We start from the raw sequence: 13,768 nt of genomic DNA, 5'->3' as shown, positions 1-13,768 counted from the left end.
CTTACAAGTACAAGATGAGTTAAGCTGTCATAATTGTCTCAGCCAGAAATCCTGTGCTGTCAAAGAATGTCAATTTTTAATCTGACAAAAGGAAGAAAATTATCTGTTATTCTGACCTCTAATTTCTTGACATTTTAATGCTGTAATTGCTGTGGTTAGTGCTGCAACCATTATTCCACCTGTCAAGTAAGAATGAATCAATATCCTTAAGCTGTTCAAGTTTAAGCTTCCACCTCACTGCTTTTACTTTAAAAAAGGTTGAAGTGAAAAAAAAAAAAAAAAAAGAAGGATTTTGGGCCTGGAAAATGTTTATTTTATTTTGTTACACGTTTTTTCCTCCTCATTACAATATGAAAGTAATTTTTCAATATGAGACTAAGAGAGTATTATCGCAGATAGAATTGAGGAATTTACCAATTTCTAATGATAAAAGATTGAAACCACAAAACTCAATTTTATACTTTTATTACACAGTGCACGTAAATCAGGACTTTCCTGTTGCCCTTGTAACAACTTGAGGTAAACTATCATGACCAATTATTTTTTGTGGTATCAGAAATTAGGAAGTTGTTTAAAAAAGTCAAATTGATTATGTTGAAATGAAACCCGTTTATTTTACCCATCCAGTGCAGACCTTAAATTGCCAAAGAGGTATTTGGTATTCCAGGGTATTCCAGGGACAGATGTATGTGATTTCATAGACTGAAGTAATTTAAAACTTAACTATCTCAGTATTATGGTTTCTATCAGTAGGAATTTTCTATATGGAAACTGAAGAAAGAAAATCAGATGGAAAATCTGCTATTTAATAGGTCTGCAAAAAACAATAACACAGGATGGCCCTTTTTCCAATGCTAAAACAGTAGAGATTTCTTGGAGAGCTCCCAAAGCATATGAGAAAAATGTAAGGAATGGCAGAGATCAGTTGTTCCACTGCTGAATATTTTTGTGTAGATAGATGACTACAGAAGTAACTTTAATATTTTTCACAGAAAGCTAAGAACATATTTTTTAGTGGTTAAGTGAGGTGCTCAAGTAAAGGGTGAAAGGGCCAAGGTACAGCATAAACAGATCACAGGGCTGTGACCACCCTTTCCACCTTTTGAAATTACATCTTTCAATCAGCTCAGACTAAATGGGAGGGTATTTTTTATTTGGAGACTTATTTCACTGGATAGATTCACCTGGGACTCAGTTCAATATGAAATTAGTTATGGCCACAGTTACTGCCATACTTGAGCCCACTGGCCTGATAATGGCTGCTGCCAATAAGGTTGTATTGATTGGCTTATTTTACAGCCATGTATTAAGAACATTCACCATCTTCTGTGACACAGGACCACAATATTTTAGCTTATTTACAAAATAAACATCAAGAGAATTTGGATACTAAGAGATGCGTTTTCCTGGATAACTGCAGGACATTAATTAATTAATTCTAAATTGCAGTGTTTCTAAATTAAAATGCCAGATACCACCACTTGCCACTGTAAAATATGATAAATAATTTTTATCACTATTTTAAAGGTGCTGGTGTTCTTATCCTTAATTCCTGTATTTACAAGGGGTCTTCAGAGGCTTTTAAAGTATCTTTTTGATTTTAATTTATTTTCTGGAATATTTACCAAAAGTCAGAATAAAGTCAAACAAACCCAAACAAGCACAAATAGAACAACAGCAAAAAAGCAAAAACTTCATAATATATACTGTCAACAGAAACATGACCATCAAATGCATGGTCCTCTATATCATCAAGATGTCAAATGCTTTATTATTGGCAAGAGAATGTGCACTAGTTTCATAAACAGATCCCAGGAAAACAGAAAGTAGGTCTAAATCCATCTATATTTAAACATGCACTGTAAATTCTGATTAAAAATAATTTAAAGTATTTTTTAATTTTCTTATGAAAAACCAAAAATCAACAATCCTGAGATGTCTTGGAAGTAAAAGCATAGTATTTTTAAATGGATGCTTACAACTTTATTATCTATGCATAACAAAAATAAGGAGGATTTATTTTTTCTGGTAATTTTTCCTTCTCATTGCTATCAATGAAATTTATTTACAAATCTAACTTATTGCAATGAAGATTAAGTTGTGCTTTTAGAAATTTACAGTGTAAATTGCCTAAGAAGATGTTTACATGTTATTGATTTAAAGGTCATGGGTTAGATGTACAAGTGAGTGAACAAAACTGTCTCCATGAATTTTCTTAAGTTTCTGATGACAAGATATGCAAGCAAGTAAAGCCCCAGGAGAGCTGAAGAGTCTCATCATGTCATAAGATGTTAGATAAGGTGCACAGACAGACAGACAGACCTCAATTCTACAAGCTGCCCTGTGGGAGTAGACCCTAAAAGTCAAGACATAGGAGTCTGCCCATGCAGATCAGGACCCTAAGCCATGCAAATTCCTTGTATTCATGGTGCTGAACACCTGCTTTATACTTTAAAAAACATTGCTTCTTCTTATATCTAGAAGAGCCTGACTCTTCTCATGCTCAAAGTTTTAAATCCAGAAAATTATTATACAGATGTCAACATTAAATATTTGAGGCAGGGGGAGTCAAAGCAATTGTGGCAGTCTTAAAACTAAGAAAATATTAGTTGTTTATAAAATCTAAGCTTTACAGTGCATGTAGTGAAAATCCAGTTCTAGGAAGTCTGGGGTCTAAATGGTTTTTTAGCTCAGCTCCTAAAAAATCACCAAATGTAACAGAATGTAGCAATGCACTAGTAAAAAAGAACCAACCAACCAAAGAAAAAAAATCCCAAAACCCTAAATCAAACCAAAACACAAAACAAAACCAAACAGAAAACAAAACAAAACAAAACAAAACAAAATGACAAAACTCAGTAGGTAGCTGAATGAATGCTTTCTGGAATCTACTTCTTTCTGAAATCTGTAGATTTCTGTCTGCAAGATTGGAAACAAACAAACAAACAAAACCCCATTGCCTGGCAATGTACATTATTCCTGTTTTGCATACAGCAGATGGCAGCTATCTGGGGGAATGGAAGATTGTGTGTAGAGCTTCATCACAGCAGTACTCATCTAGCAGCTGTTGCTTCCTCACACTTTACACCAAATTTCAATTGTTTTAGCCAACAAATGAATGTTGCTGGAAAATCATCATGCAAATTAATAGGTACTAGAAAACCATTATTAAAATTATTAGTCTTAGTGAAAACAAATACAGTCACTGGAAGGAAAAGTAGCAGGATATCTAGAACAATTTTCTTTTAAAATTTACTGATTAATTTAAAACACTCACTTGTATATATTGCAAAAGTATATATACATTTAATTCATCTGCATATATAAACATAAGTACTTGAATGTACAACAAATAGAAAGCATTTTCTATTTTGATAACAGTTCGATTATACTTCATGTGATTAAAAATAATTTAAATATTTGCTGCAGTCACTCTAGAAAATACATTCTTTCTCAGACACGTTTTCACCATCATCTGACTGTAAAAGTTAGGCTTTTGTTCTCTATGACTATGATGCAGGTTTTTTCTAGTTTATCAGTTCTGCTAAATGAACTTAATACAAGTAAATTATAAAATATAGCAGACGCTATATTAACGAATAAACATTGCAATGTAATTTCCTACACCATAACTGAATATTAAATCTATTAGGTTCATTTGCTTCATTGCTAGTTTATTCATATTTGCTTCTGAAATCACCTGAGGCCTAAATTCTGAATCAAATCAAACACATCCATTTTGTTCAGCAGTGAAAGATGGAAAAAGTACCATTTCTTATGCGATGACAGTAAATTTTAGCATGAAATGACAGTAAACACCTACCTCCCTGAGGACAGGATCAGTGATACTGTCCAGGTTCACAGAGCCTTCATATGTTAGGTAGTGGAAAACGTTGAGTGCACGCACGGCTTCTGGTCCTCGTTGCTTGTAGCCAAATATAAGGTCAATCCACTGATGAAGTTGACATGATACAAACTCACTTTCCAGGGCCTGCAAGTGACATTCAGGATTAGGAAGTAACTGAGAAAACATAACAGGCATCACTACATTTTCTCTTCAGACTTATTTGATAGATTTGAAATTGTTCAAACATTAAAAAAAATTAACTTATTCTATTGGGAGAAACATCAAAAAGATAGTATCTTTTTTCTTTACCTTTATATCATGCTAATTTTCTTCTCAGCTACTGAGTTTCTCCCAGCTGCAAGTATTTTAGTAATTTCTGGGCTTTTCAATTAGGCTAGTTAATTTGTCAAGAAAAAAATGAAATGGGAAAGTAAATTCAAAAAAGCAGTCTTCCAACTAATTTTCAAACTAGTTATAATTACTCTTAAATCTAAAATGGAAATTCCTCCATTGTTTTTATCACACTGCCACTACTCAGCATGAACGCTTCCCAGCTAGGACAGAGCTTCATGTCTTTCTGAGGAAATTTCAGATTTTACAAGCTGATAAACTTTGGGAAAATATTATTAATTTTTTTCATTTACATTAAAAGGAGGCTGCTTCAGAACTAATCATCAGGTGCTGTAGTACCATGCCATGCCATTTACTGGCAGCAGCCCCCTTCTCACCACCCCACAAGCAGGACTAGCCTCAGACAAGGCAAGCCATGCCTGGATCATCATGTAACCATTCCTCAGAGATTTTCCCTGTAATGCTCCTCATGGAAGAAGAACCCTCTGTGCTTTCGTGGAAAACTGGACACTTTTCTGCCAAACCCAGTGACTATTATCTCTGATGAAAATGGATGGGAAGGCTCAGGCTTAAGAGCTGACATGTAGCTCAGTTTTCAAGGGCTTAAGTTCAGCAAGTTTTTTTCTTTATAAAAAGCCATAAAGAAATCTTGCAGGCAACCATACAAAATTTTGTTGTTTCCTTTTCAAAATCAGAAGCCATCATATGCATAATGCAATATTATTAAAATAGCATTAACATTGCTGAATGCTAAATAATATTTAACTAATACTATTTAGTGTCAAATCATGCTTCCCAACAAATAATTTTAAAATGCCATGTCCTTAATTATATTGTACTGTGCATGTTCAAAATGATACATCAGCAACTACATCATTCCATATAATCTTTTCCATAGGACTTTTACATCATTTAGAATGCAAGATGCTAGCATGCAATAAAGCATTTCCTTACTTTTAAATGCTTAATTTTTAATGTTCCTTTTGTATGTAATAAAGCTTTTTAAGAATTTAGAATTTAAAACCTGTTATCTTTCTAGCATCCATCTCAAATTCATTTGCAGCAATCAGCCTAAAAGTTCTCTTGAGCATCTGAATTCTGCATATTTATAATTTCTTTTGATCTCTATATATTTATTATATTTGTTTATTAACATGTCATTAACAAAAAAATTAGGTATTTCTTTGGTCAAAATTAGCATTTTTTTTCCTAGAATATTAAGAGAATTTCAGGAAAACAGCAGAACTTTTGATTACTCAAAGATCAGACAATATGTTTGAAAAAAATTGATGCTTGGTTTAAATGAGCGTATTTCACACTTTTCTCATCTAATATCCTCTCACTGGTGTTAGAATCACAAAAACGTGGAACCATTGGACAGTTTGAGTTAGAAGGGACCTTAAAAGGTCATTTAGTTCAACCCCACTGCAATGAACAGAGACATCTTCAACTACTTCAGATTGCTTAGAGCAATCCTTGTCCTGTCTGACCTTGAATGCTCCTAGAGATGAGACATTCAACACATCTCTGGGCAACTTGTCCCAGTGTTTCATCACCCTATAAACTACAAAAAACTTCTTCTTTATATCTTGTCTGATTTATTTTCCTTTCATTTCATGCCATTACCTACTGCCATATCTCAACAAGTTCTGCTAAAAGTTTGTCCCCATCTTTCTCATAGGACTGTTTAAGTACTGGAAGACCACAATAAGATCTCCCCAGAGTCTTTGCAAAGCTGGACAATCCCAGCTGTCCCAGCCTGTCTTCATAGGAGAGATAATTCAGAACCTGGTCCTCTGTTACCTTCCTGTGGACTCACTCTAACAGGTCCATGTCCTCCCTGAGGACCCCAGAGCTGGAAGCAGGACAGCAGGTGGGGTTCCTCCAGAGCAGAGCAGAAGGGCAGAAACATCTCCTTGGACCTGCTGCTCATGCTGCTTTTAATGCAGACCAGGATGAGGTTGGCCTTCCAACCTGCAAAGAGACTTTACTGGCTCATGTCCAGTCTCTCATCCACCACCACTCTATGTCATTTTGGCAGGGCTGCTCTCCATCTGTTGTCCCCCAGACTGTGTGGGTACTGGGGGTTGCTCTGACCCAGACACACCACCTTGTACTTAGTCTTGTTGAACCTCATGAGATTCCCATGGGCTGCTTCCTTTACTTGTTCTGGTCCCTTTGGATGATATCCCACCCCTCAGGTGTGTCAACCACACCACTCAGCTTGGTACCATCTGCAAATCTGCTGAGGATGCACTTGATCCTACTGTCTATGTCACTGTTGAAGATATTAAATGGTGCTCCCAGGGCAGACCACCACTTGTCACTGATGTCACCAAGCGGATGCAACTGTCCACTCAATTCCTGATCTACTGAACAGTCCACCCATCAAATCCATCTCTCACCTGTTTAGAGAGAAGGATGTTGCAAGGGACGATGTTAAAAGCAAATCCAGACAGATGACACCTCTAACCCTTCCCGTGTCCACTGATGCCATCACTCCATCATAGAAGGCCACTTGGTTGGTCAGGAAGGACTTTTCCTTGGGGAAGTTGCGTTGGCTGTCCCGAATCACCTTCCTGCCCTCCATGTGTCTTAGCACAGCTTCTAGGAGGATCTATTCTATGACTTTCCCAGACAAGTGGTCAGTATTTCCCAGGGTTGTCCTTTCTACCCTTTATAAAAATGGGAGCAGTGTTGTCCTTTTTCCAATCACCAGAGACTTCTCCTGACTGCCATGACATTTCATGGAGAGTGGCTTGACAACTTAGGTCATTCCCTAAGGACTCTGGGATACAATTCATCAGGTGCCATAGATGCATGCTCAGATTCCTCAGGGGGCCACCAACTTGATCTTCTCTTAAAGTGGAAGGGACTTTGCTCCCCAAGTCCCTATTTTGCAGTCTAGTCACTTGAGAGATGTGGGAAGAGAGGCTGCCATTGAAGATTCAAGTAAAAAGTTCCCTGAGTACCTTGTTCATTGTGACTGGTTTGTCAGTCTAGCTCATGAGGGGTACTGCACTTTTTTTGACCTTTCAAGTTAAAAGACTTAAGGGGGTTGAACATATATGTTACATTTCCCTAAGGCAGTTTCCACTTGCACGACCAGCACTTACTCAGCACCTTTTCATTCTAGAGAAGGTCTTACTCACCCTGGCAGGTCTGGAGAACTTATATTTCACATGGATTAATAGTTATTTAATAATTTAATAAATTATCTACTTCTTAACAACTGCATATCATGTCTTTGTCTCCAGTTATTTAAACAGCTTTATTGTACTATGTTAACAGGTATAATGGTCCTTAATTAATTGGGGAAGAACCTTAGTTTCTTGAAGAAACTTTGAGGAAATTTATAGCAAGGGAATATAATTATTTTGAGCTATATATTTCAGAAGAGTGGAAGCTGCGTGGTTTGGTGCAGAATTTAGGGAAAGGACCAGAGTAGAAGGTGGAGAGAGGAGCCAGAGCTGTGAAGAAGAAGGGTTCTTCACGGGCCTTAGCACTGCTCCGCCTCCAGCTGCAGGGTGAAATGAGTGCTGTGTGATGTTCATTGCCTCCCAGCCGGGGCATGCTGTGGGGTATGGCACCAGGCATGAAAAACAGGAAAGGTGTCCTCAAGGAAGAGCCACCAAAATGCTACAAAGTCCCACACCACCCTCAGTGGGTCAAGGCTTTATAATCTCAATTTATTTAAGTCCAGGGAAAACTTCTTGTATCAGGTCTGACCTGGTTTCTTCCAAGTACTTCTGCAATGCTACTCATGCGATACTTGCAGAATCCTCTCCCTAATTTGCTCTAATGCACAGGCTACTCCCCCTCCATGTAAGTGCCTCCTGAAAATTTATGAGCTGTTCACTGTCAACGGTACATCGTTTGGTTCCTCAAGAATATGCAATGCTCAGTAGGGAATAGGGTGAGGGAATTTTCTGTATAAAACATAATTTGTAGGTACAGTAGGAAAAACATACAAAAAAAGACAACAATAATATCCTTAAAATAAGCTGGTGATGGCCATAAAAATCAGCACTTTGGATTTAAATTATTTTAGGGGTTTAATTTTATGAACATTTTTAATATGAGTTATAGAAGCATTAAAAAAATAATAATTATTACTCATATAATGATGTCATATCTATATAATTTGTAATATGGGTTTTAAAGATTCTTAAAGTTAAACAGAAACAAGCCAATATCCACCTTGTTATCTATCATAACTAACATGTACACAAAACAGAGTTTTATTCAAGCACTCCTAAAGTGATCTTGTTTGAACAATTATTAGGGCTTCATTTTCAAATAGCAACATTCCAGTCAAGTTTTTTTTCATGAGTTTTGCTTTAAGGATGGTGTTTAACATGTTATTGTTTCCAGTGGAGTGACTTTTATTGTTAATAGGTAAATTGCAAATATTATTATACATACAGTATATACATATTTTGTGGGTTTTTCGTGTTTACAGGCAAGTGTATGCACATATGTTCCAAAATCTGACCTGTAGCTGTTGCAAAATAGAAAGAGGTATTAGTAAGTTGATTTTAAAACTAAATAAAGTTATTATAAACCAAATTACTTCTTACTATAGTTCTTCTCTGACCTTTACAAATGCTGCACACTTTCCCCTATGCTCATTCTAACTTGATATTAAAGGTATTTTTCAGAGGCATGTCAGTAGGAGGCAGTGGTTTTTATTGTAATACAGACTATACGCTGTGTAAAACATCAGAAGTTCTGGATTTATAAAATATCTATCCAGGTATTTTTTGTCACCAGAGAAGTGGGAAATCCTGATGCTGCCACTTGTCTGGACCATGGTTGCACCTTCTCTTTCTGCAGTTCCTGCCTTGCCCTCCATGTCCATATGCACTCTGTCTCTCCAAAAAGCTTTCCATCTTGTATTAAATTATATGTAATTTATTTATGTATATTTTCTTATAATTACTCTGAGATAGTTTGATTTTACAGATCTGCTCAAAAACAGATCCTCAGCCATTTCCACCTGTAAGTTGGGTTTCTCTCCTCTCCCCTCATATTCATGGTCCTCTGCAGTGTCAGCAGATTCTCTCTGCCAAATATTTCTCTTCCTCAGTTACTATTCCTTGCACTCATCAAAGGGAAATCCTTGACTATCTTCATCAAGTATTTCAGGCAATACTGCTATCTGAGATTAGTTATGTTCTTTTAAGCAAAGTAATATTTTAATAGAAGTGACAAAGTACACTATACAGATTTGGGTTATTCAGGGATGCCTGCAGAGAAACTGATCCTTTATGTAAGCATCTTCATGATAAAAGTAAGATTTTTCAGCAGTATAGCAGGTTTAAAAAAAAAATCTCTGCTAAAAAAATCTGAAGTAGATTGAAACTCCTTTTGCCTCAATAACTTTTACTTGCATAATCTTGGCAATACACAAAATAAAATCCAAGTGACTTTTGAGGAAGTAATATCAAGTCTTATCTACTGCTTATCTGGTAGAAGAGAAATATCAATTGCTGCCGAATCACAATTCAAGGAAGAGGAAAAGATCTTCCAGATTTTCATAGCACAGAGATTTCATACTAGATATTTCTAATGACTATTCAAGAAGCTTTTTAATTATGAAATACTATGCATGCTTCTGAATAGCCAGGGAATGGTACAAAAATGCAATTGGCAGCAGAAGAGTGCAAATAAATCATTTCAGAGACAGAAAGAAAATTCAATCTCAGTAACAGTTATGTAATAGGAACAAAATATGTATAACAAAAACAAGACATGGTTTAGTCTTTCAAAAATGTAATTTATCATGAATACATTTTTCTCAGCACTGCAATTTGTAATTTAATATGTGCATAAGCCATAATTAAAATATCATTATAATTAACTTTGAATTACACAATCCTGCATCTTTTGTTTCAAAACTAAAGAATGCTTATTATAAAAGCTGTGCTTCAGTGTTTCACAGTGGTGTTCCCTGCCTTGATTTAACATGCTTGACTTACTGACTGAGTCTGTTCTATTTCTGGCTCTCGGACTGCTCTGAGTCTGTGGGGACTGAGAAACTGAGTAGGACTACAGATGCACATCTGTGGAAGGTTTTATGCGTGGATTTTTTTCTCCCTGGTAAACCGGGAGATTATGATTGATGAGCCCAGCATTAGGGTAATGTTATCAGGGACACTTTCTGCCTCTGTCCTTTGTACCATTGCTGAGGTCAGACCATAATCATGTTAGCATTGAACATAGTGCTTTATTAATGTTTCATGAGTAACTCCACAGTAATCAGTCTAGCTTTGTATGGATAAATAAAACTGCTACAACAATCCCTGATGTAGAAATCGAATGTTGAAGACACTGTAATAGGGCTTGAAAGTAACTTGTCTGCATTTTCCAGGCTTTTTAAAAAGTCTAATTTTCACAAATTTAAAGGAATCTCTTTTGATGGGAAACCATTTCCACTTCTACTTCCATGTTTAGTTTGAAGTGTAAAACAACCACCTGAACAATCAAAAGATACAATAAAAAATCCTAGCCTGCTATTTATTCATTTGCATAGAATTTTAGTAAAGCTTGTTAACCAATTGGTTAAATTGTGCTGATTTATGACACTATGCCTCTGTGATGTTTGTGTTTTCTTTGGTAAGTATCAGGATGAAATGATGGCATTCTTGCTGTTATTTAAAGAAAATGCTTACATTTATAAATGTGCTAGAAGTATATAAGGATTTCATTTACTCCCACATAAAATTACACATAACAAAAGAAAAAGAAAAAAAACCCAAAAAACAAAAAAAAACCAAAAACAACCCCAAACAAACAAACAAACAAAAAAAAAAAAACAAAAACCAAAAGAAAACAGCATCAGCTAGGGAAAAAAAAAAGATTCCACTTTATGTTATGCACTACCACATAGGATTCTTCCCACTGAAATGAAATTACTACCGCTGATTTTAATAGATAAGGGATCAGGAAAACCCTTATTTGAAAAATTCCTTAGTTTTCTGTAAACATATTCTCTGCTTGCTTTGCTAAGTTGCTGTAGAAATCCCAGGCTTGCACAAGCTTGCTGTGTTTTACACATCAGCATCACACCCAGGCTATTTTTTTCCACAAGAAAAAATGTAACAGCCAAAGCCTGGCCTGGGGATGACCTAACTGAATAATACATCTGCTGGCTGGTTCAAATAATGGAATCAGACATTAGGTAGGGAATGTCAAACTTTCCAATCCCTTTTGTATTTGTTCCTTTGACCAGTTTCATTCCAGAGACCAAAAAAAAAGGGGTACTGGCAGTTTGTTGTGTGTGTTAATAAAACCCTACATGTGGAAATTTTTCTAAAAATTATAACACATTCAAATTATTACATTTGAATGTGTTATTACAAATTATTACATTGAAACTGTAATTCCATTACTTCTTACTATACATACTATCTGCATTTTCATGAAAAGGATTATCCTTCTTTAGCTACTTGCTCTTCATAATAAGCTTTGTAAAATATTATGCATATGTCATGCTCTTTAAACTCCCAAAGTTATTCCCTTTGCTTTTATCCTCTGAACTCCATCCAAATGTGAATGCTTCTGTTTTCTAGTCACCCAGAAGTGAATCCAATATTCCAGGTGCAGTCTCAAAAGGACCATAGATAGGTACAACTGTTTACATCCTCTGTGATGTAATGATTCTCCATAGATGGCATCAAAATACACTTATTTCTGGTGGATATAGAATTACAGAATTTTATCTAATCTAATTGCTGTTCATTGTCACCCCTACCTTGCTACTGCTCTATTTTTGGTACTGTTTTTGTTTCCAGACTTCTGCTTCTTATTATCTTCTATTCTTTCCTCCGAAGGTGATGTTCAGTCTATGTTCTGCATCTAATTCAAATAAATCTATGCCTCTTTCTCCTGTTTTGTAAGCAGTTTCTAACTTTATTATCATTTTCAAGGTTCCTGACTGCTCATTTGAAGACAGCATGTATCTGTGTAGAGATGAATTTTAGCTCCTGATCATGCTCTTGCTAAAAGTAAATGATGGGGTGAATAAAGGCCATGCAGAAACTGCCTCCTGGCAAAACTGTACAAGAATGGAATAATGCTCACATTTGTGAGGAAAGGGCTGGAAAACAGTAGAGGAAGGGTCTGATTCAAGTGGGTGACAATTAGTCATTTTAGTAACTGCAAAGTACTCAATTATTTGAAGCCTGTAATTATGATACTACTCTAGTCTTAAAATCAGTTTGTCTGTCTCCTGGCAGTCTGAGCATACTTACACTCATGTGGAATCAGTCATTATCTCACTATCAAGTCCTATAGCCCTAAGGAGGCCTAAATGCTATACTTTAAATTTGTGTAAGCAGCTGTTGTCTTCAACAGCACAAAAAGTTTATGTGGAGAGCTGCTATGCTACTTTCCAAAAAGCAGGAATTGCACAAGGGAAATTAAATAAACTAAAGCTTAAGCTTTTTTCCAGGTGATCCTCTATCACATAGTACCTTTTATTCTCCTAGTAATAATTCCAACATTGTGGAAAGAAAATATTAATGAAGTCCAATTTAATATAAAAGGAAGATTCTTACAAAATTTAAGAATAGGAGTCCTTACTATGCACCTCTCATTATATCCCCCAATAGGTGGCAGCTTGCTTCCCTGTTTTCACCAAGGAATCACATTTCGGTTCTTTCAGAACTAAAAACTAAACCTCTAGGCCAATTTCAGTGTGCTTACACCTGGGCTCAGTTTGGTTTTAGCCACAACTACAACCCAAAAAGGGCTCTATGCAGCAACACAGGCACTCCAGAGACACCAGCCTGTGACTGCACATCCCACACTTGAGAATTCTAATGGACTCCAGTGATCCTTTCAGTACAACTCCCTCTTTTTTAGTAAAATTGCACTTGAATTTATTTTCAGCAGCTGAGACAATTACTTGTTTTTAAAAATAATTTTCCAACATATCTGGTATAGGAAAGGTTTTTCAGCTTCTTCCTGTCAATGACAGACTAATCTGTCAATGACAAAATACAGTTCTCCTGGTTTGTGTAGTACATTTCATATGTCTCAAGTGATGAGGTTGCCATCACTTCCTTAGGAGACCATTGTACATATGTCAAACCACTTATTCTTCTAAATGGAGGACACTTCTAAATCATCTACATCTAGGAATAGGTTTTGTTTTATAATATTCTTCTATTCTTCTGAATTTCATAGAGCTATTTTTTTCTATCAACTCCCAAAGAACGATTTGCTTTAAATAGACAGTTCTTAATATTACATTACCAAACTGATCAGAAAAAAAACTCAAACAATTCAACACATTGCTAGATTTGCAATGCTACCACAAAAACACTATTGGGAATAATGCATAAACTGCACAGTTCTGCAACCCTATGGAAACCTACAGCTTACTGAAAGCACAGTCCTGACTCTTTAAGAAAGACAAGCAATATGCATTTTATGGAAGAACTATTTCCAGAACAATACAATAAATTGAAGTATTGCTGGCCAAAGCATCTGAATATACCCCGCTGTTCCTAAAAACTACTAAAAGCATACAAATACTTTAAGTTTATCAATAATAAAATGTCT

General features: G+C 35.8%; 1 protein-coding gene across 4 annotated transcripts in view; it reads right to left on the bottom strand.

Moving 5' to 3' along the window:
• NBEA (neurobeachin) overlaps positions 1-13,768 on the bottom strand; it is a 452,437-nt gene that overhangs the window by 40,698 nt on the left and 397,971 nt on the right. For all 4 annotated transcript variants that reach the window (XM_054272359.1, XM_054272360.1, XM_054272362.1 and 1 more), the window contains one exon: positions 3,824-3,991. In XM_054272359.1, coding sequence (XP_054128334.1) covers positions 3,824-3,991 — 168 coding nt within the window. The remainder of the gene's footprint in view (positions 1-3,823; positions 3,992-13,768) is intronic.

This window comes from Melozone crissalis, unplaced genomic scaffold (genome assembly GCF_028551555.1).
Source record: "Melozone crissalis strain CALT ecotype California unplaced genomic scaffold, PUWL_Pcris_2 ptg000013l_1, whole genome shotgun sequence".
Taxonomy (NCBI): domain Eukaryota; kingdom Metazoa; phylum Chordata; class Aves; order Passeriformes; family Passerellidae; genus Melozone; species Melozone crissalis.
The sequence above is the reverse complement of the archived record's forward strand: the minus strand, read 5'-3'. Positions and strand labels throughout refer to the sequence as shown.